Source organism: Hemicordylus capensis, chromosome 2 (assembly GCF_027244095.1).
Source record: "Hemicordylus capensis ecotype Gifberg chromosome 2, rHemCap1.1.pri, whole genome shotgun sequence".
NCBI classification, from domain to species: Eukaryota; Metazoa; Chordata; class Lepidosauria; order Squamata; family Cordylidae; genus Hemicordylus; species Hemicordylus capensis.
This window is the reverse complement of record NC_069658.1, coordinates 425,837,858-425,865,191: the sequence shown is the minus strand read 5'-3', so window position 1 is coordinate 425,865,191 and position 27,334 is coordinate 425,837,858. Positions and strand designations below refer to the sequence as shown.

General features: G+C 43.4%; 1 protein-coding gene and 1 non-coding gene across 15 annotated transcripts in view; one reads left to right on the top strand and one right to left on the bottom strand.

The window, feature by feature from the left end:
• The first annotated feature begins 1,342 nt into the window (after positions 1–1,342).
• Positions 1,343–1,424, top strand: TRNAS-CGA (transfer RNA serine (anticodon CGA)). The gene has a single exon. It is a non-coding gene; the product is annotated as a tRNA-Ser (tRNA).
• Positions 1,425–8,622: 7,198 nt separating this feature from the next.
• Positions 8,623–27,334, bottom strand: part of RNF41 (ring finger protein 41) — a 63,469-nt gene continuing 44,757 nt past the window's right edge. For 12 of the 14 annotated variants that reach the window (XM_053291019.1, XM_053291009.1, XM_053291011.1 and 9 more), the window contains 3 exons: positions 24,572–24,592; positions 19,597–19,700; positions 8,623–11,655 (listed from right to left, as the gene is read on the bottom strand). In XM_053291019.1, the coding sequence (XP_053146994.1) occupies positions 11,304–11,655; positions 19,597–19,700; positions 24,572–24,592 (477 nt within the window). In that variant the 3' untranslated portion in view covers positions 8,623–11,303. The remainder of the gene's footprint in view (positions 11,656–19,596; positions 19,701–24,571; positions 24,593–27,334) is intronic. The other 2 variants (XM_053291016.1, XM_053291013.1) reach the window with 1 other exon arrangement.

The following is a 27,334-nucleotide window of genomic DNA, read 5'->3' as shown; positions in this document are numbered from 1 at the left end:
TTTTAAACAAAAACACAAGCCCACACACATACAAAAGCTCATTTAATGCAGATTAGTTCTATCCAATAACACCCTTTTGCCACTGTTGTGCTCGTCTAAGTGATAAATGCACACACTTTCCCTCACATGCTTATGGCTGAAGTGGGGACCTAATCCACATAAGCCAGGTGTTCTCAAACTTGGGTCTGCAGAGGTTGCTGAACTACAACTCCCATCTTCCCCAGCCAGCCACAAGGGGATTACAGTAGTACGATCACCTATTTTCAATATCCAGCATTTGCTCTAAAGATGTGAAATTATAATAAACGAAAGTGCCCCTGAACGTATGTAGAATATGCAGCACAAGCACCTTTCACACATTACGGGGGGGAATATCGTAGGACAGAGCGAGTAGTGGCACCTATCTGTTTTGCCTACGCCGTCCTGTGGCTGCTGGAGAGAGGCGTGCCAGTAGTACCGCTAGTCTAGGTGAAGGGGTCTTATTTACTGCAGTGCACCGAGATGCGTGTCTGTGTGTGGTGGAGAGGGGAGCTGGGTTTTTGATACTGGTGATGATGGAGGAGGGGCAGATCCTGGATTCCAAACCCGGGGGGGGGGGGGATGCTGCCGGGGTCTATGGAAACTGCAACCCCAGATCTGTGGCTCAGTCCAGCCATCAGGCAGGACGGCGAGGCGGAGGCAGCTGCCGCGCCGGGGCAGAGGGCACTATGAAGAGGTGGGTGGGTGGCAACTTGCCACTTAATAGACTTCTTATTAAAGGTAAAGTGTGCCGTCAAGTACATTTCGACTCCTCCTGGCACCTTAATCTCTCTAGGGAGGCCGCAGGAACTCTGCGCATGTTCAGGGGCTCGTTCTTCTTTAGCGGTGTTTTTCATGTGGGCGCTGGCGACGGTCCCAAGCGGCCTTGGGAATTACAACAAAAGCAAACCTCACTTAAACTGAAGCTTCTCTGAGGGAGAGCAAAATCAGCTTACTTGAAGGAAGGAGGTCTGTACAGGAGTGGTAGAGAGAGAAATGAAAGAGCAAAGAGGGAGCGGCGAAAAAACGAAGACTGCGTTGGAAGTCAGCGCGGGGAGGCCCTGCAAGGGGAGGCAAGAGGGAAGCAGCCCGGCCAGGGCGGCAAGGGCCCTTGCGTGAGTTTTCTCTTGGTGGGGAGTTGGGTTGTAGTCTGCGCGGAGAAAGAGATTTTCAACTCCCCCTCAGTCCTCTCCCTCGTCCTCCTCTCCTCACGGAAGGAATCTATGCTCAAGGCAACCGTTTTCTTTTCTAAAAGTATTTTAAATAAAATCCAGCGGCTAGATGGGTCTGTCTAGCTGAAGCTCCGCGCAGCCTTGGCCCGGGAGTCACGGTGGCCGAGTGGTTAAGGCGTTGGACTCGAAATCCAATGGGGTTTCCCCGCACAGGTTCGAATCCTGTCCGTGACGGCTACCTCGTTTTTATGAAGAACGCCCCCACCTACTTTTAACGAACTCCTATTTCAAGGGGAATCGTGGCGGGAAGTGATTAAAATTGCCAGGACGGGTGGAGCGGGGAAAAAGTCGTTCCGACATTGAAGGCTGCAGCACATGGCGAAGACGCTCGGCACAGAGGGAAACAGGAAACCTCAAGAACAGAAGGAGAGGAGGGCTCTGAATCGGTGATGCTGCCCATCTAGGCGGAGAGATGTAGCTCTAAAGCTGTTAAACCGCGGAACGCCAGATCAGCCATCTAAATCCATCTCTAGGATGTGTGTTGAGACGACATCAAACCTGGGAGACAAGCAATGCCCAGAGTACCTGCGAAGTAGGAGCACTCTTCCCCACGCGCATTGGGGAATACGCCCAAATGAGAATGGGTGGTGTGCCGGAAAATAAAGTGCAAAGTACTTGATTGTTTTTAATCTGACTTTTAATTTTTATTTTATTTTATTACTTGTATCTGTGTCTATCTTACTGTAAGCCGCCCCCAGCAGTATTGCACTGGAAAGACGGGGTATAAATATTATATTATATTATGATAAATAAAAATAGCCCTCTCTCCTGAGAATAAATTTGGGTTCCTAGGCACTGGCTGAAAACGGCGATTTGGGAACATTTTTCTACGTAGGAAGAGACAAGTATGCGGAAGGACTTCAAGAGTGGGACTTACTTGATGGATGATCGAATCCGGATTGGAAGAGATCAGTACCCAAGTTCGCAGGTAGCGGGGGCTGGCTGGTTGATCGTAAAAGGGAGGATAGGATTCTAAACAGGGAGGGAATGTAAACACTACAGGAAGGGACTTGTCAGTTTTAAATTTTTTGTTGTTGAAGACAAAATTTTATATAAAATAAAATTATATATATTTATATATATATATTAAAAATATACAAAATATAATTTATTATATAAAGTTATTCTGAAATTTTAATATATAAAATATTATTTTTAAAAATAATAGTACAGCACCTAGCACATGGTTCACAAAAAACATATGTAGAGCCATGCTGCTCCATTAAAAAAAAAACCCCAAGCAACAGGTAGTGTAATATTTTGTGTTGGTGTGTGTTGTTTGATGATTGAATTTGGACTTCCCTTATCAAGTAAGAAATTTACAATCTTATACTGTATGTAGCTCCCTCGTAGGGCTCCTAACACAGGCCAGCACTAAGATTTCTCTCTAGTGACTGACTAGTCTGCCACAGTAGGGGGAGTCTGGAGGGTGAGCTGCGCATGTGCTATATTTAAGGAGACAGTGCAGAGTTAATGCATTCCTTACAACATAATTATGAGTGTGTGAATGAATGAAATATTGATCCAATTTACAGACCTCAATAAACAGAATGACATGACACTGCAAAACATAATGTAAGCTCTAATTCAATAAAGTTACTATATGTCACCAAGCAATACATAAAACGAACAAGTTAGAAATGGCTAGAATCATATGCCCAGAAAGGGTTGGATTTTACAAACAAGGTGGATATACCCAGAATGATTACATTTTACTATTTCTAATTTTGGCTTCTGTCTTCATAGCTGTTCATAGGAATTTAGCTGTGATCTCTGATCCAGACTTGTTTTCTAAGAAAAGGTAGGAATGTAGCAATCAGATGGTCTTCCGGGATACACAGTAATCAACGGACTAATTCACCCTTTCTTTGGTCTATACAAAAATTACAGAAAAGCAACACATGACATGTTTCAATTTCTTCTGAACTACAAGGGCAAAGCCTTTCAAAGTAAGGCATCCCTCTGAATCTCCCATCTAGCGCAGCTGAAGGTAACATATTAAAAAAATATGAAAGGGTCATCACCTTTTGTTCTTGGGGATACTTAGATTCTGCAGGTATTTGGTTTGAAAGTGAACTAGGCAGGAGGCACTCAGAGGTGAGCAAGCCTTACATGCTGCTGACAGTGTGTTTTGGCACAACACAATTATGACCAGTTGCTGCTCCTTCCCACCCACCACTGCTTCGGCAGTGATGCTTCTATGACCTTGCTGTGTTCTTACCCATGTGTCAGGAGGGCTGTGCCTGCTTTGGTTTGCTTTTCTAAATGTTTGGCAAAGTTATTCTGTGCCAATATTTGTTCCATACTTTATTGTTATTCCTCTCCTATTAGGGTCATTGTGTCACTTTTAAACATTTTAACGTTAGTTGGGAATGGGGCCATAACTTAGTGTCAGAGCCTCCGCTTTACATGCAGAAGGTTCCCAGGTTCAATCCCTGGCATCTCCAGGTAGGGCTGGGAAAGACTTCTGCCTGAAATCTTGGAAAGTCACTGCCAGTCAGTGTGGCCAGAGCATTAACCTAAACCGTCCAGTGGTCTGACTAAATAAGGCAGTTTCCTACTTCCCTCTGTTGATTCAGCTCACCTGCATGGAATTCTGGGAGCAAGCTACCCAGGGCAGTAACACCTGCCGTCCTGCTTAGGACTCCTGCAGCTGCTTGTCCCTCACAGTGTATGCCCACAGACAAGGAACAGCTGCCTCCAGCTAACCTGTGGGGGAATAGGCTGCAGGCTGGTCAAGCCTACAGTGGGTGATGGGACGTCACCTTCCCTGAAGAGAGTTAGTATTTAGGCTTTCTTTTTGACTTTGTAAGCCACTGCCTTGATGGTCAAAGATGGCCATGCTTGTTCACTAAACTTTGGTAGTATTAAGCACAGTGTTAGTGGCCCTCAGACTTGTGGACCCCTGAGGTAATTTGCCCTCCCCCCCCCGCACCCAACTGCTGCAAAAAGTGAGCTGCCCAAACCTAGCTGCTCCCAACAGTGGTGTGGTGTGGCAGAACAATACATGGACAGTTAATCTCTATGAAAATGGAAGATCTTCTGCCAGGAGGCTTTACACACACGGGGCTTTTACTTCAAATCTCCTCAGGAATGGAGTGGGCCAGTCCACATATTAGCTGCATTTACCCTTAAGTAGCTGCAGGCTATCAGGGACCAGTACAGACAGGACTCTGCCCCCTCCCCCGAATCAAGGCTGCACATTCTGGCTTAGCCTGGAGTATTCCAGTTTTTAAAAAATCCTCTAGTTTCAGCGACTTTTGAAAAAAAATCCAAGGCTTCTGTTATGCCCCGCCACTTCTCCCTTGACGTGTGGAGTGACCATGCCAGTAATTTGGCTTGTCAAAACTCAGTGAACGGGAGTTTACATAGGCTTTAGATATGCAGAATGGATGTAACCTGGGCCTTTTTGTCTGAGCTGGTTCCATTAGCCTGCAATTTCCTTCATGACAGAGAGAAAGCTCCGATTTCTGATTTAAACTTCCCTGCCTCTTAAATGGGGGGGGGGGGAAATGAGGTGATGAAGGCAGTCATTCACAAAGGCAAGGGTTAAGCATTCTGCTGTTTGATCCGCCTGCTTGGCAACTCATCATGCCGTTCTGCCATTCTTAGCCGTCAAACTAACAAAAACAAATAAGCTCTCTCACTCTCCTCCTCTCTGATATGATTTGTGATTGGTTAGAGGGAAAACCCGGAGTAAGCCAGTGGGAGTAAAAAACACAGGAAAAAGAACTGCCAGGGATTACAGAGAGGAGCTGACTCTAAGTGAACTGTCCATTTAATCCCCCAAATTAAACCTCTTGCGAATCTGCTGCAAAGTAGATACACTCCTCAGATACCCCGCGGAATGAAGGTGTATGTGAATAACTTCCTGGTGTTTGAAAATTTTCTGGGTTGCCTCACTAGTTAAAGGACAAGTGTTAATGTGCTACTAGATTCAAGCAACCCATGTATTATTGTTATTATTATTTATTTGATTTCTATACCGCCCCTCCAAAAATGGCTCAGGGTGGTGTTGCAGGAAATATTCTAGGGTGTTAATTTGGTGCATGCAGAGCCCTAACCAAGCCTGCTGAGCCTTATGTCACTTTCCCCCTAGAGCAGAGTAGCTGCACAACTTCGGTCCTCCAGCTTTGGACTACAGCTCCCATTATCTCCAGCCACAGTGGCCAATAGTGAGGGATGATGGGCAGTAGAGTCTAACAGCAGCTGGAGAGCCATGGTTGTGCAGCCCTGCTACAGAGTCACTACAATAATTTTTGAAGTACTACAGTGGCCCTCTCCTGCCTACTAACCATTTTTCTAATATGGAAAAATATTTTAGATCTAATGACTGATATGTATTTTCATCATCAATGACTAACATTTGCTTCCACATTCTGAAAACTTGATCCCAGCTAAACTATTAAAATCACTCCTCTTGTGTTTTTTGGTCTGTGGGACCAAGCCAACCTACTAAGACCCCAGCAGGAAGTACACATGACTTAGGCCTAGGCACGGTCTGGGCTTCCCTTACAAATCCTCTTCTCTTGATTCCCCTCACCAAATTCAATGTGTGATGGGACTGTGCTTACTGGCCACACCTCCCAGCAGCCATGCCTGTGGTGGTATCGAGAAAAAGGCCCAACACACATTCAACGGAACATGGGCTGGAGTTCATAACAGGGGCTACAGTATCTTAGGAATTGCAGTTTAGTGAAGATGTTGAGAATGATCTTTTAGAAACCCCTAATCTCCCAGAACAATAATGGCTGAGGGAGAGGCCAATCACTGTTAAATCAATTTAAGTCTGTAGTGTACAAACTGCCTGATATACCAACACAGACATAGTGAACGTCCTTGCTCAAGGGAAGAAAACTGCAGCTATGCCCTTTGGATAAGAATGGCCTAGACATAGTAATTCCTATATGCATGACATCTAGATTAATGTAATGTACTCCTTAGAGGGTTACCCTTTAAAAGTGTGTGGAATCTTCAGTTGATGCATGATATAGGCATCAGGCTGTTAACTGGGACAGGTTGCACCCAGCATAGAATATCAATTTTATAGCATTTTCACCAGCTTCCAATCAACTTCCAGACCCAATTCATAAATACTGGTTTGGACCTGTAAAACCCCAAAGACCTGATTATATCAAGGATCAACTTCTCCCATATTCCCCAGAAGCCCTGCAAACTGTACAGTGGGACAGTGCAGAGGAACCAAGTCTGTTTGAACTCCTCCTGCTTCATTTTTGTTGGGCTTTCAACATCAGACAAAAGAATTATTATTCTAGAGAGCTTTTTACAGTATTAAAGGGTTCCTACTGCCAATAATAATACTTAGCATTTGTATCATGCTTTCAAGTGTTCAAAGAGCTTCACATGTTATCTTAATACAGTCTCTACAACCACCCTATAAAGGTTAGGGTTCTGAAAGGGAGGGGCTTACCTACTACCATCTTGTGAGTTCATGGTCGAGGCAAGATTTGAACGAGGTAAGCCCATAGCTGTTGCTCTAACACCTATGCTAGATCACCTTCCAAGCACAGAGTATCAAATTCATTATGATTGCTGCATTTTTATCTGTTTAATGTTTCTCTAATTCTATTTTATTATAATTATTTTAGTGTAGACTGAATCTGTAGATTTTGTTGGCTGTCTTAGGATTGTATCAAAAGGTGGGGCAGGAATATCTTAATAAGGAAAGTACAACTGAAGTGCATTGAATATTCTTTCCAGTAGAGGGCAACAGGACACATACATGCTTTAGCAGACACCCTATGATCCCATGAAGGCTTACATTTCATCTCACATAAAAATACAGACTTTTTGGGGGGGAGGGGACAGACAGATAGGGCTACAATAGTTCTGAAAATTTACATAAGAGTCAGGGTATATCACAGATACCACTGTGGATACACACAAACAAATCTGATATTTTTTCAAAGTGCTATATGAAGAGTATTAACCTCCCCCTGCCAAAGGCATCCATTGCACCAAATATTTCTCCTTCCAAAGAAAGACTGAAACAAGCTCATTGTCTAATCCAGTGTCTCCCAACTGCCTTAGGGTCACAAGTACGCCTCTCCCCCGTCACATACGTTCAGTTTTATACTTGATTTTCCTTAATCTGCTCTGACAAGGTAGACTTCCTGTTTGGGATTTTGGGGCAACGCAATATTGCTTCCCATTCAGCTGCTGTCCAGTGAGGCAGGAGTCAGGGATGGTCCTCTGCGTTCTCAGCAAGGTTTCTGGAATTTCTCTGCATCTGTCCACAGTATTGCAGGCTGCATCAAAGAATCCAAATATGTCCTTTGATTGAGACTAAGAATGATATAACTTCAAATGTTAAGGCAGGAGGAATCAGTGCATGGGCCTCCCTGCGCCGATGAGTAGCAATTGTAGGGGCAGCCTCAGTTGTCATTGCCTGAGCCACCTGTCTCCAAGCCTCAATTAAAAAATAAAACACAGGGACGACACACTCCAAGTTCTTAAAGCTCTAAGGCGGCATTGACCCTGTCCATCGCTCCTACTGCCTCACCATTTCTTTTCTTTTCTCTGGCCTCAGCACTGATTTTCTGCATCAGTGTTTCTAGTGGCTGTATGTGGTCAACAGTGGCTTAATTAAAAAATCATGGTGTGTGTTTTAAGAAAGGACATTGCAATTCTGTAGAGTCATTTCAGTACACTATTCAAAACTACTGCAAGGGCTTATGGGAACATATCACAATCCTGGCAGTACCATTTCCTCCATTACTGTTCCACACATTCTAAAAACAGAACTGATTTCCAAAGCAGTTCAAGAAATGAAATTGTCATTTTAAGTTGGGACAGAAAGAGAATAATTCTGACTGTGACCAGGATTTTGGAGAAGGGAGAAGAGGTTCCAGAACTGCTGTATACACATTAGACACTATGCCAAGGCCACAGGGAAAATGGCTGCCCTCTACAGGTTCCAGCAAATATGTACCCACAAGCTCTTTCCCACCATTAGGGCTTTACCCCAACAATGGTTTGTCAGTAGCATAGTTTCTACAGAACTCTGAGGTCACCTCAGTGGAAGAGATGATCAGAAACCCATAGGAAAAAAAGCAAAGTTTTCATCTAGTAAATCTGGCATTCACTTGCTAACCTAACACAAACCAGTAGGCTTGATAGTTAATAGCAAACAAAATAGTGGTGTTGAAGAACTTGACTAAAAAATTCAGGGGCTGTTATCACCCTTTCCATAAGAGTTCACTTTCTGGTGAAAGTAGGTTTTATCCCAATATATTAAAAAACTGGAGAGCAGGAGCTGTGCAGGAAGATGTTAATGCAAACAGGAATCAAGCAGCTTTGCAAGGTTTTCATGCAGGATGTGGCACACAGGAAGCTGAAGGAAGCAGGTAAATAAGTCAGGAAAAAGGCAGTTTATTAGTGCAGTCAACACAATTGAACAGCAAAACACAAAATGCAGTCAGCAACTTGCATACTGGAGGGAGACATGACTGAAATTCTATGGTATATTTCAGAGCACAAAGGAGAGTGACAGCAAGACATCATAGGAAAAACCAAGGTGGATTAGGAGAATAGTGAAATAGTTTAACGCAAGATGCAGTTATTAGGTTGGATTTAGCAGCTTTTTCAAATTCCTGAGCATCAGGGACTGTTCGAATTACTTTCAACCAACAGATTCCCTTTCAAAGCATGTCATGTCACTGACATGAATACAAGCACAACCCATTCCATCCCTAAAACTGACCCAACTTTTGAAGCACATTCCAGGTGTTTTATAAAACACGAGTTACCAAACAGAAGTACTGTAAAGTTACTTGAAGGAGCAGCTCACACAGTCACAGTTGTAACAGCCAAAACACCAATGGAAACAATACCAAGGACTCCATTTCTAAAGCAAAAGTTCCACATAAGGGTTGTGAGCACAAGCAGTGTGCCAGCAAAGAACAAAATGGAAGAACAACTGAACAGGATAGAGCTGAGGTGAAAAACACAAAAATCCAAAGAACTGGTTTGCGAAAAAGAAAAAGAAAAAAGGAAAGGCCACCAAACTGGATTGCTGTTGCACATTGAGAGTCTCCAAAGCACAAGCTATTCCCACAGAAGGGAACTGGAAAGAGCATCTGCCTGGTGTATATTCAAGGTCATAAGCAAAGCTAAGCTGCATTAGTCATGCAATTTATTCATAGGAATTATGCAGTTTCTGGAGAGGAATGGGAGTAGTTTTTGTTAGGGGACTGAAGTCTTCCTAGGAAGGCATCTTTCTTCAAGTTTCCCAGCAAGGGGGCCAGACTGGAGGCTATCTATTCTTGTGAAAACCATATCCACACACTTGTAGAGTTTCACCACAGGATCACTATGTAGAACTGAGCCGCTTACTATAATACATTATGGGGGAGTGGAGGTAGAATTCTCAGGTGGCCATCATTCCTCATGATGGTTTCCAGGAGCTCCCTCTGTCCCAGAACTTTGCAGACACAACTGTTTGCAAAGTGATCCCAACTCTACACTGGTGACTACTGCTATGGTCAATTTCAATTGTGGATCCCTTATATGAGCAGTAACAGCAACCATTTCAGGCACCGATAACACAAGGAATTAAACCTTGTTTCAAAGTTTCTGCCCAGTTGAGGATATTCAGGAAGCAATGTTGTTCAAAAGGGATGGTACTGTCAAGGCTTGATCAGAACAAGTCCAACTGTGCCTTTATTGATGCATTAATTCCTTGCTCCACCAATTCCAGCACAAATGCTTAAAAGCAAAGAAAAAACTTAAAGCAACACAAAAGATAAAGTTGATGTAAAAAATTACAAATAAATAAGTTTGACAGGTAAACTAAACTTGGACCTGAAGACATTCCTGGGCCACTGTATTTAAAAATAAAATAAGGGAAACATACAAAGGCAAAAGTAGTACAAAAATACTGAACACAATCATCAAGATGTCAAACAAAAAATTACACACAGATTTATCAAAACAGCCAACATACAATGACAAGACAGTTTCATCCAGGTTAATGTTTCTCTCTTTTCCTTTTCAAGGTCATAAAGTTGAGGCAACCTTAAGTGGCACACGTAATTAAACGGAGCTCATTTCTGATCAGGCTGAACCAAGTGCCTGCTTGGAGGCTTGCATCCTATAAGGAAGGGCTGAAGTCAGCAGAGCACTCAACATCATCAGCAACACTTTGGGAGTGCAAGGAAGAAGAAAACCGTCCAGGTTCCGAGACGAGAACTCCATTTTACTCCACAGCAGCAGCGCATTGCTAAAGAATGCTATCCCCATGCTGAAAACCAGGCCCCATTTGAAAAGGAAGGGTCATCTCCTGGGCAACATAAGGCCACGTGTCCCAAGTGAATTGCAGAGATTGTCCTTCCGACAGGGCTGCTTTTTGGCTCCACAACACCTTTCACGCCAACACACATCAGTACTAGCATGTGCATTTTATTTGGCATTACTTGCATCCCCAGTTTGGCATCTGTGGTCTCGTGTTTGTACTCCCTCCCCACCCTCCCATAAAGGCTACAGAGTGGTGCCTTTAAAGGTACTGCGTGAGAGTTGGGCACTATGGACCATGATGGAAAAAATGTGTGGCCTGCACAGAGATGCCTTCAAGAACAAGAGAAAGGAGGGGGAGAAAAAAGTCTTCAGAATAACTTTCGGCTCTGGAAAATGTTAAGCTGGGATCTACCAGCCTGTCACACTCCCAGGACTGGAGCAGAGCCAGCTGGGCCAATGCAGACGTGTCAAGAGATCAAGGACTTCTCTGAAGACTTTTCCGACAGAAGCCCACTGTTATTTCTGGAGCACAGAGGAGTTTCTTGTGCTTTTTGTAGAGATTTGGAAACCTGCGTCAATACCAGACTGGGGCTAATTTATCACAAGGAGGAGGGAATGCAGCATGGCGTTTTGCATAAGTTGCTGGGCACCTGCTCAGCATATTTAGGAAGTGGCGTTTTAATCAACAGAGAGAGGAATAATGCCCTGACACAGTATAGTGGGGCAGGATCAACAGGGCTTGGACATGGTATATTTTACTTTCAAGCACATCGTTTTATCATCATCTCCGTTAAGTCTTTAGATTTCCTCCACTCCGTGTGCAAATATCATCACCAGGCCTGGCTCTAGCACCATCTCCTCACCCATGTGTTGGTTCTCACAGGCCATCACTACCACAGCCTGCTTGCCTGGGATGCGTTTGGCCACATAGTTTTCATAATAGCGCCGATTCATCTGTCGGGTTTCTAGGGTGGCCAGACCCTGCGGCCAGTTCCGTTCATGGGCATTTTCAATCAGCTCATTGATGATGGATGTGGGGCAGCCACTCTCCACCAACGAACGCTTGATTACAGCCTGGAGTACTGCGTCTGGTGTGGAAATCATGCCACCCCACCGTGTCACCCGGGCAGGCTGTAAAGAGTTGACCCACCTGGAAGCCAATTAAAAACAGAGTCACGTGAGGAGGAAAGTTACAGGAAATAAGTCGGTACTCCAGTTATCAGCAGAGTTACCTAGGCGCCCTAGCATTCAAGCCTGGAGGCAAGGACTCAAGTGTATTTCTGTTTCAGCCCGCAACCTTGGGCTCCCTGTCTGGCATACCATAATATTAACTGACCAGGGAGGTGCCAGCTTTAAAAAGCACTCCTGCACATAACCAGCATTTGTGCATGAAGTATTATTTCCAGTATCAACTGTGAGGAGAACACAGTAGAATCCAACGAGGCAGGAAAGCTTGCCAAGCCGTGGTTTTTAACTTTTCATCTTCAAGGAACTCTTTCCACACTGACTTGTTTCTCAGGGAATACCTGTGCCTTGCAGAAGATTTAGGGACACATTCTAAAATGTACAATTAGTTCTTATGAAGTGTTCACCAGACCTATTGGGCCTCACTGTTGCCTCATGAACTAGGAGTGCACCCTGTGAGAAACAGAATGTTGGACCTGATTGACCCTGAGCTATTCCAGGATGGTTATGTTCTTAACAGTAACTTTTAAACACGCATTCATATCACAAAGATATTTAACTGCAAATGTTTTCCCCAATATATTACATCACCTGCACAGATGTATTTTATTGTCTCCTACATTAATTACGCTGGCCAACATCTAAACTAAGAGTTGCATTCTGGGAATGCTTCCATATGGGCATGGAGGCGAGCAATTATTTTCAGTGATCCCCATGTTCCTAAGGGTTGTAGTACCCTCAGGAACATATTTTCAGGGGCACAGGTGTCTGCAGAGAGGAGAGGGGACACTGAAGATCATCCCTCCTCTGTGTGTGCACGAAACAGCATTCCTAGTACACAGCTGTTACTTTGAATGTAGGGTACTGGATTGTCCCCAAACTCACACAAGGGGGCATGGGGACATGATTTTGACCAATTCCTGTTCTCTCTCTAACCCCCTAAATTCCCAGAAAATCTGCTCCCCAGATGACCCCCAACCCAATATTTGGGGACCCCCCTTACCTCTGAAGCTGCCCATGCCTCCCAAAAATATGTAGGATTTGGATGAAAACCAAGTCTAGTTCTGTTTTCTCCAATGGTAATAGCTAAACTCTCCACAATTGCAAACAAAACGGAGGACAAAGACCTGCAAAGGCCTTATAACTAAGGCCCTGTCTAACAAGTGTTTCCTTTGATTCAATTATATGTTAGGATCAACAGATGGTGTGCATATTTAACAAATGACTTGCTAGCTATACACACACACACACCCTTTCAGCTGAAACAAACATTTTATAATAAAATGTTTGATTACATTTAATTAAAATATTTAATTATGTAATAAAATAGCTTAGCATTTTATAACAATGGTGTATAGTGTACAAGGTAGAAGGAAAAAGGAATGTGGAGGGGATATAAGAGGAAAGTCAGGTTGCCTACCTATAACAATAGTACTTCGAGTTGGCCATTATCCATTCACTCTATAAGTGTCTGTGCATGTGCAGAATGTATCTCAGAACCTTCCAGAGGTAAAGCTACATTTTGGCAGTAGCCCTGCCCCCTTAGCTTACTCACTGTGGTTCCCGCCTCTTCCCTCAGTCTCAGACCACCACAACATACCTGTTCTTGTAGCTGCTGCAGAAGGGAGAGTTGTGTGAATGGACAACAGCCCACTAGAAGAACTATTGTTACAGATAAGCATCCTGACTTTCTTCATAGTGGCCTGCTGTCATTCACACTATAGGTGATCAGAAAGTTACTCACCTGGTCAGTGAGTGCAGTAGAGCCTGTCACTGAAGAATCAACTGGAGAACCACTGTGCCAAATTGCGAATCATTCCAGGACCTGGTATCCAGGGTGTAGTGGCAGACAAATGAAAGAGGTTCTTTCCAGGTGGCCGCTCTACAGATGGCCTCAAAGGGAATGCCCTGAAGGAATGCTGAAGTCGCCATTCTACATTCTAGTCTACATCTAGTAGAGTGTGCCTGGAGGAGCAAAAGTTCTGTTTTGCCAGAAAGTGAATATCCCAACTTGATTGCAATAGTGATCCAGGATGATAGTTGCTATGATGAGATCAGTTTCCTTTTATTAGGCATTGTGAAGCAGATGGAGTGCTGATGATGTCCTGAACTTGCAAGTACGGTAGGTAGAATGACAGCACACGCTTGACATCAAGGCTGTGTCATTCTTGTTCAGTCTTGGAGGGTGGGAATGGAAAGGAGGTAGGCAGGCATATAACTTGTGAGACGTTGTACTGGGGAACAATCTTGGGGAGGAAGGACATATCTGGGCAGAGCATATCTCAAAAGTTTGAAAGGATAGGTAATGTGGGTCAGCACGAAGAGCTCTCAACTCTGCTACCCAACAGGCCGAAGTGATAACCAGGAAGAAGGCAGTCTTGACTGGCAGTTTGAGAGCACATGTTGCTAGGGGCTCAAAGGGTTTCCTCATGAGAGTAGAGAGCACAACATTCAGGTCCTATGACCTGAACTACACCTATGAACTACAGAGTACATAGGTATGATTCCTATTAACTCTATAGTGGCAGTCAGGGTATGTTTAGATTTCTCCCAATTGATACATAATCCTAGGTGATCTACCAGTGTCAATGTGGTCCTTATATGGAGATTGAGTTGTTCTGTTTTTGCCACTAGGAGCCAATCATCAAGAAATAAGAAAAGGCAGATGGATTATTTCCTCAGAAGAGCCACCACGAATGCCATACATTTTGAGAAGACACATGGAGTGAACAACAAGATAAAAGCTAAGACTTTGTACTGGTAGATCTTGTTGCCTACACAAAAATGGAGGTATTTTCTTTGAGGGGGTAAACAGAAATATGGAAGTAGGCATCACAGAGGTTGACTGAAGTGAACCATGCATTGCCGAAAAGAATTTTTAGTATGCTGGCCAAGGTAGTCATTAGAAATCAACGGTAGAAGACAGTAGTTTAGATCCTGTAAATCTAGAATAGGTCTTAGTCTGCCATCCCGCTTGGAAACAGCAAAGTACCTGGAGTAGAAACCCGACCCAGTGTTGTAACAAATAAGTTGGATAACACGTTTCTGTAGGAGGCATTGGATTTCCTGCAGTAAGGTTTGTGTCGGAGTTGTTCTTCGTATTCCCAAGAAGAGCAGTAGACTGATGAGTTCTATGGCATATCCCATTCTTATAGTTGTCAAGACCCAATTGTACATTGTTATTTCCTGCCATGTCCACAAAGGAAAGCAGTCGGGAGCTTCGTTGGTGTGTGGAGTCATGTTCTTTTGGAACAGGAAGGCTTGGGCTTCTGAGAAAGCTTAGATGGTTTTGACTGCTATTGTTTGGCTGGTAACGGTTCTTTCTGTAGTCCTGTTGGCAAAAGGGCTGGTAGTTTGGCTTTGGTTGCCTTGTGACCAGAGACACTGTTTAGTTTGCTTCAGGTTATAAGACTGCAGATCCAGAGATCTAGCTGTGGACGTCATCCTATGAACCTGTTCCAGAATATCGTCTGTTTATTTTCCAATCAGATTTTCCCCATCAAAGGGTAGATCTTCTATCTTCAGTTTTGCTTCTGGGGCCGGTGTTGTGGATTTTACCCAAGCGTGCCTGTGCAAAGCAACAGCAGCTGCCATGGTTCTAGATCCACAATCCGCTCTGTGCTGGGCCAAGTGAAGTTGTAGTTTTGTGATCTGGAGGCTCTCAGCTAGGAATGTCAAAGCTGCATCTCTTTGGTCAGATTACAATTGATTGACGAAGGGTTCCAATTTCTCAAGCAGGAAATGTGTGTATCGTGCCATACAGCCCTGGTAATTTGCTATGCACAGTTGGAGGCTGGAAATAGCATATATTCTTTTCCCGAAGGCATCCAATTTTCTGCGATCCTGGTCCACTGGTGCTGAAAGTAGCTTTTGGCAAGTAACTTGTTGAGATTTATTTATTTATTTATTTATTTTATTTTATTTTATTTTTGCATTTATATACCGCCTTTCATTAAAAAGATAACCCCAAGGCGGTTTACAAAAGTTAAAAACATACAATAAAAACACAATAAAAACATCATGTTAAAAGTACAAAAACATATAAAAACAGGCATAAAAACAACACAACAAATACAACAAATAGAAACACAGAGAAGCTGCAGTAGAAAACAATCATGTAAAAGCCTGGGTAAAAAGCCAAGTCTTTAAAAGCTTTCTAAAAGCCGTGATGGAGTCTGAGGAACGAATGGCCACTGGGAGAGCATTCCAGAGTCTGGGGGCAGCAACAGAGAAGGCCCTGTCCCGAGTGCACGACAACCGGGCCTCCCTCATTGTCGGCACCCGGAGCAGGGCCCCCTCAGATGTCCTCGTCAAGCGGGCAACAACCCTTGGGAGCAGGCAGTCCCTCAAATACCCTGGGCCCAAACCGTTTAGAGATGACTCCTTTACAAGAGGATTAGGTGTCAAATGCTTAAATAGTTGATCAGCTTCTTTCTGATGAACTTTGTATAAATGTTCCAGTTTTCTGGAAGTGAGTTGGATAGGAGCTAGTTTTCCCCATGCCCTTTTTTATTACCTCTGTGACAGTTGGCAAAAGAGGCAGTGAGACTGGGGTAGTGGTTTCAGTCTGGATGAGACTGAACATGAGGTCTTTTGTTCCTTCTGTGGCTATTTGTGTCTTAAGTCCCAGGGAAGTAGCCATCCCTCTATATATGTGTATGTATCTATATATATAATCCTCCTGGGTGATCCTTTAGAATGTGCGTCCCGGCACTGATTGGCTAGGTGGCGGAGGCGCCTGATAGGCTGAGGCAGCGGGAGCTCACACGCGGCAGGAGGCCGTTGAGCTGCTGCCAGGGGAAATGGCGGCGGCAGCAGCGGCCCCAGCCACAGTGGCGACCTGCGCACCCGTCAGGGCCAGGAGGCGGCTGGACCACCAGGAAGAGGAGGCAGCGGTAGGAAGCAGGAGAATCCGCAAGGCGGGGGGAGAAGCGGGCCGGGCGGGCATCAGAGACGCCTACCAGAAGACAGGGAGAAGGGGCTGAAGGGGGGGGGGGAAGTCGAACTAGGGGCGCAGACGCTATGCACCCGGTCAGCTAGTGTATTTATATACTGCCCACTACCAAAGTCTCTAGGCGGTTTACAACAAAACAATTTTTTTTAATTGATTTTTAAAAAAATTAATACAAAATTTAAAGTTAGCACAATCAATAAAATGCAACTAAAAACTTTAGCTAAAATTGCAATTGTTCTGTATATGGGTGATAATCTTCGGTAGAGGAAGCCTGTTTCTCCCCATCCAGTCATTCATCTGAGTGTGGGGAACCTCCTTGTCGCTCTGAGTAGAAAGTGAGTCCTCCTCTGAATCTGACTCTTGGTCTGGAGATGGTATTGGTTCCTTTGCTGGAAGGGCTTTCTAAGTGCCTGCTGTGGGAACAGCAGGTGGATTTGGTTTGTCCCCTTGTCCTTGGTGACCCTTTTAGGTCTTGCAGTACCTGTGTTCTTGTTTGGGGCAGAATTGTCTTTGTGTTAACCTGTTCACCTCCTAACTGGCAAAAGACATCTGGATTAAGAGCAGTGGTGGCGGGGACTGTGGTCATAGTAAGGGATTCTTTCCCACCTGTCAGAGTCCCAGGTTTGCAGTCCTGAATGCCTGGGACGATAGAATTCTGGCTGGGAGAGCATGCCTGTAGTGCTCTCTCCTACAGTCCAGTGATCTCCTATACTCTGGAGATCTGTGGTGCCCATCTGATTCCCAGCCACCAAGAGGACATTTGTGGCTCTAGTCATGGGAGGGCGAGTCAGGTTCGTAATGGGAGTCAGGATCGAATCCTCCTTCAGAACTGAGAGCATGATCAGACTTGCTCTCCCTATCGGGGAGATCGGGCTGTAAATACGAGTCACTGTCCGCTGCTGATGGAGATCCGGATGGTGGTGGTCTAAAAGTGAGGAAGTCACCACAGATATTGTTTTCTTTGGCTTCGGTGCCAGGGGGTTGTCAGCCAGGCTTTTCAATTCCTCTGGTTCCGTTGGATGTTTCGGAGCCTTAGTTCTCTGTACCAATGGGTTCAACTCTCCTTTAGAGAACGGTTCGCAGAGATGGAGCTCATCATGGTGGTATCAGTGGAGGTTTCTGATAGTAGAGTCGGGTAATGCTGTGCTCTTTTAGATAGTTGAGGGCTGTTGTGTTCTCCAGCATATAATTAGCACGCAGAGTCCTATCCTATAAAATGGTGCAAAGTCTAGAGGTGAGGTTTCTGTGTGCTTGCCTGGTGAAGGCTTTGGCAGAATTTACAAATATACACTTGGTGGGCTTCCCTGAGGCAGGAGAGTCACTCGGAGTGGCTGTCGGGAGATTTGCCAAGCAAAATACGCAACATTTGAAGGTGGCACTCATGGCCATAAGTCACAACGAATGGACAATTGGCTGTGGCAGAGGGTGCAGGGGGACTGGAGAAACGAAGATGCAAATTGAAAGTCAGAAGAGCAAGGAACAGAAAAATGAGAATAAACGAAAAGAGGGAGAAGGTTGATATAACTATTTATTTATTTATTAAAGCTCATTCACGGGTAGAGATGAATAAGAAGGATCTCCGATACAACTGCTGTGACAGTCAAAAAGAGACCAAGGGAAGAGGTGGGAACCTCAGTAAGCAAGCTACAGGGGGCAGGGCTCCCACCCAAATGCAGCTTTTGCACTGGCAGGTTCCAGGATACATTCTGCACATTCATAGATACCTAAAATGCATATGACAGAAGGCCACTATGAAGAACATAAGCAAATTCAAGTACCAGAACTTTCATACTCTTACATAATGACCAGAGGGAATGGTCACTCCAGGAGACAGTCTTGAAAAGGAAAGAGCAAAATGGCAATTGGCCTCAGCCAACTCTCCCTCATCTGAAGCCAGACAGAACTTTGTTCATACACAGAAGCACAGGGAGGCACATGACCACACAACTATGGGGTTTTCTTTTGGTGCAAGTTTGTCATGGACCAAGCCCACTGTACCATTTCTAGAAGCAGTGTAAAATTTCTCTCTCCTATGTGGACTTGGAGTTTACAGCTAGTGGGTTAGACTAAAAAGGGAGTTATTTTAACTTACCATTTGCCATTTTTCAATCTGTATATGTATTTTAAATGCAGATTTAAACCAGCACCTATTTATTTCCCCCCTAATTGTTCCTACATACACTGGTCAGGTCAAGCTGTTGTAAGGGCCCAGGAATGCAAGAAAACCTGTAATATATGCTACAAAAAAACCCCAAAACAAACCTGGACTCAAAGATCACATTCAAGAGTCCTTGAGCCATCACACTTTGTGGCAAAATCCTTGTTGGAAATACTTGTGTTAGAACTATAAGGTTATGTCACTTGCTCCTTCAAAATTACTCAATGCAGGCAGCTGCCTTATACCAAACCAGACCAATTGGTCCATCTACACTGACTGACAGCATTGTCACTGGACAATGGCTTCTCCAAGGTTTCAGGCAGGAGTTTTTCCTAGCTCTACCTGGAGATGCCAGAAATTGAACCTTCTGCATGCAAAGCAGATGTTCTACCACTGAGCTATGGCCCCATCCCATCGCCTTTATTTACATATTTTTAATTATTACTTGTAACCAACTTTGATCTAAGCTAAAGAAAGCTACCATTATCCTTCACAAAGACTTGTGCAATTGAAAAAGTATATTCTTTTGCCAACTGTAGTTGGTATAATGCAAGGTATCATTTTGCCTACTTTGTATATTGCTTTATCCCCAAAACTGTGACCATATTTCCAATATAAAATATCCCCACCCCAGAACTGCTAGCTAGTGATGCTGTCTATTCCACTTATCCCATCACAATCAACTCTTTCCCAACATGATCAACTTTGGCTGCTGATGCTCTTGCCCATGCCTGAGCCCTCACCACACCACCACCCTGTTTCAACCCAACTATGGCCAGGAACACAGCACTTACTCTAGGATTTCATTGTATTCAATAGTCTCTTCCAGATTCTGCAGGTTGGGGTTGACGCTACGTATTGCTCGCATATATGCCTTCAACAACTGAATGTCACGTTTCTAAAAGAACCAGAACAAAGGAAGAAAAATTAAGCAAGATCAAAAAGAGAAGTGGAGCAAATGAGAAGCCAGAGCTCGTCAGAGATTAATGCTTAAAAGAGATCTCAAGCCTTGCAACTCTAAATTAAGTATCCATGGTATCCATATTTCAAAATGGCAATACATTGGTACAAGCAGAAGCAAACAAAAATATGTGAATCTCAAATAGGCAGAGCAAAGCAGAGATTTTCAGAGGATGGAGATGTTTGGTTAAAAAAAAGTCCCCAACATTTAAACACCATTAGACCTCTCAATTACAAAGGAGTAGTGTAAACCCCTCCTGTACTCTACAAAATAAAACCACAGGGCTCTGTGGGCACCAGGAGTCGAAATTGACTTGACGGCACACTTTACTTTACTGTATTATTATGTAGAAGGTTAGTGAATGATCAGGAAGCATTGGATGCTGCAGCACTATGAAAGCTAATAGTGAAGCAGATAAATGCCCAAATAAGCTAAATCATTAAAATATTCCTACAAGCATGAGATTTGGCAGAAATGTTTTCAGGTATTTTTTTCAGGAAATAAGGGTTGGGGGCATGCCAAAAATCCAATATGGTGACTATTAATAAACAAAATATGCGATATGAAATGTGTGATGTAAAATGTTAAAAAATAATCAGAATAATTCACATTGTGATACTAACCTGAGATTTGGCAGAAATGTTGTCATATGTTTATGGTTTTAGAAAGTAACTTCAGGCACCCAAAAAAGCCTATGCACTTTAGCGCACATACCCAAGCTTTGATTGTAAAGTGATGCACAAGAGCCATTTACACTAACTTCAGAATGCAAAGCAAACAAGGTTTCTGAACTCCCTCCTGATATTTTCACCAATTTCAGACCAGCTTAATTTCCATAGAGTATACCAACTCCTCCTAAAGTGGTTATTCCCTGTCCTGTAGTGTTACCTGGCCCATCACTCTTCAGGGACATCCTACATATGAAGACAGAATGGCTAGAGAAGATAAGCCTCATGGAAGAGGTGGACAATGTTGCCTGCATCACCTGGTCAGCCCACCATGCAGCACAGAGAAGTAAACCATTTGAAATCAGCATCACATCACTACTTCCTCTGATATGTGAGCAGGCCCATTCATAGCTACCGTAAAACATGTTTTGAACAAGATACGGGAGTCAGTTGAACTCTTAAACCCAGGGCAAACTCCCATCATGGCTGCTGACCAACTGCTCTTTGCTATTGCCAAACAAATCCAGTGGCAGTGACCTGAACCATATGGAGAGAACAAGTTTGTCAGAATGTTTGGAGGATTACATATTGAAATGCCTGCATTGAGATCAATTGGAAATTTGCCGCAAGACAGTGGTTGGGTTGCAGCCCTTGCTGAAGCAGGCATAACATCATCTGGTACTGCAGAGTTGGTTTTGACAGACTCAAACATAAAACACGACAAGCACATCAGATCACAGCATGCAGTTCATATAAATTTCTGAACACAGCATACAGCCAGTATTGTACTGAATGAACAGACCTTTCCAAAGGCTGTGTCATGGCCTTTGAAACACGGTGTGGGAAGCGTAACTTGAAAGTCCACAATTTCACTTCTGGTATCTGATACTTTGGATGGAACTGACTATCCTCACCCTTATTTGGTCATTTAGAGAAGCAAACTTTGTTCTGTACCATGAAGCATTATCTGAACTGATACCTTCCCCCGCTCCCCAACAACAATACCAACTATTCCCATTGGCTCCCCACCTACTTAATAGACACGCCATCATTGGAAAACCTACACCCATGAGTAGCTGAGCAGTTTTACAAAGGCAACTTTGTGGTTCACAAATCAGGGAGAGAATAATCAGCTCTGCCGCTTGATCAAGCACACGAGCAGGCAAATAAGGTTATTAAGGGTGATGGAGGAGCAATTGGGATTACTGAGCAATTAGTCAGCAATTAGGTGGTGGATGATTGCTGGACCTGAAGGTGAGCCACCTAATGAATGAATATGAGACTCAGGTTTCACAGATTTAAGCAAAGCTTACATTATGGATGAACCCGGATTTGAAGACTGGGCAGAAACCTTTCTATTGGGCCATTGGGCAACTTCTAATATTATTACTTTAGATCAATTAATTACCTCAGAAGAGGTTTTTAAATCTTTTGATGCTTTGAGAAATGAATTTAATATCCCTTCGAACGCCAGTTGGCAATATATACAATTAAGGCACCTTTGAACAGTTATTTGGACATGATGCACTTGCTGCTTCAGAAACTCCATCATTAATACTGGATTTGGAATATCTACCAGAACAAGCTAAACCTATAGTTTCATTTTACTTAAAACTTGAAGAGAAAGAGAAAGTTGATATTGATTATATTCGTGTATTATGGAATCAGGATCTTGAATATACCATTATGGTAGACCAATGGTTAATAGCATTAAGGATAATGAAACGAGCATATATAGATCTTAAATTGAGACTTGTTCAGCAAAAACTTTTGTTTTGCTCTTACTGGACTCCTCAGAGGATGTTCAGAAAGGGCTGAGTTCAGAACGCGGTTTGCTGGAGATGTAATATTTATGAGGGGACATTGTCACATATGGTTTAGTCTTGCCCAATTATAGCATCTTTTTGGGATGAAGTCCATAAAATTGTAAATAAGACACTGCAATTATCGTGTTTTAAAGATAGCTATGTTCTCCTGGGATATATTCCCAGGATATGGAACTTAACACTTTTATCAACAACTATGGATTCTTCGTGCTTGGGGGGCGGCCAAAAAGATTATAATTCAACATTGGAAAAGCAGATTTACTCCGGAACTTCAGCTTTGAACTACTGAAAAGTGTTCATTATCCGCATTTGAATTGGGTTTTTTTCACTGTTTAGGCAAAGACGAAGAAGAAGAGTTTCAAGCTAAATGGTCAAAATTTAATGAATTGTATGTGCTTTAGAAGATGATTACATATATATGCATTGTTAGGTTTTTTCTTTTCCTTTCTTTTCTCATTTTTCTTTCTTTTTTCTTCTCTTTTCTTTTAAAACTTTATATGAAAGTGTTTCATTTTTGTGAGTGCCTTGGACTGTAAAGTTTGTTCTTTAAAATAAAATGTTAAAAAAAAATCAAAGATTTAAGGGAAAGCAGTGTGGATGAGTTCAACAAATATAAGTGTGCAAGCTCACCAATGTGATACTGGAAATGGGGCAACCTTTTACAGAATCGTTGGCAGACCTACTTGTTCTCTAATCTCCACATCAGAAATGTTGCAAATTGCAGTTATGTTGACATGATTTTTACCAATACAACAGAGGCAGAGAACAGTTCAAATCATTCATAGCAGGCCCAGACAATGAAGGTGGAAACTTCTTCTATTGTCCTATTAAGAAAAAAACAAGTTGTATTTCTTCAAAACAGCAGGTTGCAATTAAGGCTGCAATTAAGGAAGTTCACAAACTTTTCTCACGACTCTTTATCTCTTTGACAGTTGGATTTGCAAGTATTTTTTTCAGTATGAAAACCAATCATTTCTAGCTGCACTCAGTGACAATGGAAAGCTTCACACCTGTGAGAAATCTCCGTTGATCAAAATCTTTGAAGCAGATATAACAGTGTTGCAGGAAGAACTATCAGCAGATATCATTATAGTAGATGGGTCAGCACTGGTGAGTACCCTACCACTATGGGCAACAAGTATTACCTTTGATAGCTGTGCAAAGGATGAGTTTTTTCCTCAAGTACAAGAGATGCAATTTTGTATTTGATGTGTACTTGCAGAAGAAGCACAGTCAAGGTGTGCCCAAAGCAAAGATCTCAGGAGAAGGGTAGCAAGAAGAAACACAGTACCGAAGGACTGGAGAAGCTTCTTAAGATATTCTAGCAACAAGAATGCATTTTTCCACTTGTTAACAGACAAGATGGCAGGACTCCGCACAGACAAAACAATTACTGTTAACAAAAGAAGAAAATGTTTTAAGCAACCAAAATATCTGCCAAGATAATTTGGTTTCTTTCTCACATGAAGAGGCTGACACTGGCGTATTTGTTCATGCCAAAAAATGCAGTAACCTTGGGTTGCAAGGATGTTTTAATCAAAGCAAATGACAGACATCATTGTCATTGCCATATCAGTTCTGCCATCAATGAAGGAGCTTGGCCTTCAGACCAGGTGAGTGTTTTTTTGGAAGGGGCGCAGAGTATCAATGGATCCCTGTCCACAAAATCACAGACTCACTAGAAAAAAATTAGTGGACTACCCTTCTTCCTCGCATTCACTGGGTGTAATACCATATTATTCTGTGGCAAAGGGAATAAATCTGCATGGCATGCATGGAATGTGTTGTTGATGTGCAGTGTTCCCTCTAAGGCATGCACACATGCCTGCGCTAAGTTTTTTTAAATGTCTGCTCAGTTGATTGTAGATCCCACTCAGATTGAATCAGGAAGGCCAGAACAAAACTCATTCCGCACACAGATGAAAAAAATTAGAGAGAACACTGATGATGTGTCCAGTGTGTTTACAAAACTGAGTCAGTGCCCTACAATGACTGAAGACCAAGATCTTGGGAGAGATTTGTGATAATCATGTATGACAGAGGTAGCACAGCTATGCACGTGAATGAGGCAAGACGTGAATTTTTTGCAAGGTAACAAAAATCCTATTTTGATATTCTGTCAACCAAGGATGCACTTTTATTGCACAGCGCACTCAGGGGCTGCGTATCAGGCAGCAATAGTATGGGGCCAAACAACTGCATGCAAACCAAACACAGCAAGTCCTGCTGAATGGAGATGGACAAAACAGCAAGGTACATGGAAAATCCTTTGGACAACACTTCCACCGGTTGTGGAATGCTGCAAGGAACTTACCAAATGTGCCTGCAAAGCTGACTGCAAAGGAAGGTGTAAATGTTTCAAAAATGGTATCAACTGCACTTGATAGTGTAGCTGCACATGCTTGGATCAGAAAACTATCCAACGTCTTTATTTTATGAAACCATTAAGGTTTTAAAAATTATTTCTGTACTTCGTCATATATTATATTTATGCTCATAAGAACCAGTTAAGAAGTTGAACTGTATAATAAAATATCACTATAAAATGTAATATTACAATAGTAATTACAATTCAGATATATTAGTTCCATTTCACAAAAAATGTGTTCTGCTGCAAATAATGCTTAATTCCATTAAATAAAATGTATTCAATACAATAGGAATGCAACGTTTTGTCTGTGATAGTTACAATTATAATCCAATTTTATATAGGTAATCACCTATATATAGGTGCCCTTTTTTGTTTTTACATGTCCCCTTTTATTAATATTTGTGATTTAGTCAACATTCATACCAATTTTCATGCTTGTAGAAAACAGTAAACAATATCATCCACGATGTGCTCTACTGTAAGTAAGCATCTATTATATTAATTCTTGTAGACATGCCTCTGTGGGGATGCGTCCCAGCAACCCAGCGGATTGGCTGGGCGGTGGAGGCGCCGGACTGGCTGGTTGGCCACGTAGAGAAGTGGCCATTTGGGGAGAAAAAGAAAGGAAGGAAAGCGGGCAAGTGGGGAGGAGAACTGAACGGACTGGAGCAGAAGGGAGGGGAGAGAAAGCGGGGGAGCCTGGCTGGGCAGAGACAAACAGTTGGGCGCTTCGGAAGGTACTCTCTAGAGGAAGGGCTGCAGAAAGGAGCTGGCTGAACGCTTGGCGGCCCGACACCAGGGACTGGAAAAAGGAGGATGCGGCAACGGCCAGCAGGGAAAACACAAGTAGGCTAAAAAGCGGAGGCGAGGGGGAGCACGAATGAGAGAGAGAAAGAGAGAAAGAGATGGAAGTGGAGAAGAAAGCAAGCTGGGGCAGAAGGATTGGGGGGAAGGGGACTGGGGCAGAAGGCTTGGGGGGAGGGGAATACGCTAGCCCACGCTAGCGGGCCCACGCTAGCGGGCCTGGCCTGGCACGAGGGGCGCGGGGGGGGAGCGACAGCGCGAGCGAGCGAGGGGCGCGGGGGGGAGCGACAGCGCGAGCGAGCGAGGGGCGCGGGGGGGAGCGACAGCGCGAGCGAGCGAGGGGCGCGGGGGGGAGCGACAGCGCGAGCGAGCGAGGGGCGCGGGGGGGGAGCGACAGCGCGAGCGAGCGAGGGGCGCGGGGGGGAGCGACAGCGCGAGCGAGCGAGCGGCGCGGGGGGGAGCGACAGCGCGAGCGAGCGAGCGGCGCGGGGGGGAGCGACAGCGCGAGCGAGCGAGCGGCGCGGGGGGGAGCAACGTGGGAGGACCAGCCAAACAAATTCTCCCAACTAACTCCAAAAAGGAAGTGAACTACCGCACAGATGCTCTCTATGGGTTCAGCTAGTTGAGCTATTAATACTTGGATGTGAGTCCATTGGGAGTCCCATGTAAGCATGTTCTGAACTCTGAAAGAGGGATATACTACCTATTTAGAGCAGGTATTCCGCAGTGTCAGGGGTCTAATGAGCTAGTTCTAGGGAATGAATCCATACTGAGACTAAAGCACTATTTCCAATTGAATACTAACCAACCTCTGCAATAAAGGCTGTGGTTTTGACTAGCACAGTCTGGGGAACACAACCAGAGCACTGTATTCCTCTTTAAAGAAAGTTATTAAATAATTCAGTAGTCACAGAAAAGAAACACAAAATTTAGTCTGGGCTATGTATTGTGCCACTTTCCTAGGAGTTGGGGTGGGGGTTTGTGTGAACAGGTTGTTATCTATAGTAGTAATCAGCACCAAGTTTTCCTGGAGGACTATTTTTAAGAGCACAAGGGGTGGATCAGTTTATCAATCCCTCTTCCCTGAAGCTGCCTTTAAGCAAGGTCTGTTAGTGGTCATACCTCTTAGAAGACTACTGAGAGGCAGTAGCCATGAGGCAAACCCCATGAGGCCAGGTTGGGTTTAGGAGCCTCCTACCGATGACCTCACACCTGTACCAACTGCAAAAATAAAACATAAAACCTTGCACCTGTAACATACTTGCTGTCTATGTAGATCAAAACCTTTGGATCTAAATCATGAGTGTGAGTGCTATTTGTAAGCCTAGATAAGCCTACAACCAGTGCAATAAGGAGCAAAGATTATATTTCAATAAATTAAAATGTTAAACTGTTGACACTTTATCATTTATTTGTTTAATTGTGTGTCGACTCATATTTAAAAACCCACGAGGGAAAGAAATAGTCTGCAGCTTCCAATTGCAAAAAAATTGTTTTTGTTCACATCTTCTTGTAATAACTAATGTCCACATTACTGTGCATATTAAAAATATATGGAACATTAGCTTCCATTCTGCTGCTCTGGAAATAATGTATTTTGGCAGCTTTAGCAACATCATATAAGTGAACACAATTTCTGGAAACCAACCATGAAAGTCTGCAGGCAGTAAACAGGGAGACAGAACAACCAAACCAAGTTCTTTAAATGTTTACTGAAATTGCAAACTAGTAAGATTCATCTTAATGATTAAATGTATCATTGTTTAGTGTTTATCATCCTGAATAAAAAGGTTAAAGAACTTGTGTTCCTTACATTTAGAAATGTCTAAGATGAAGGGAAACAGTCACATGCTACCATATGATTGAATATAAAGGCAGTTATGTGGACCCTTAAGAGTATAA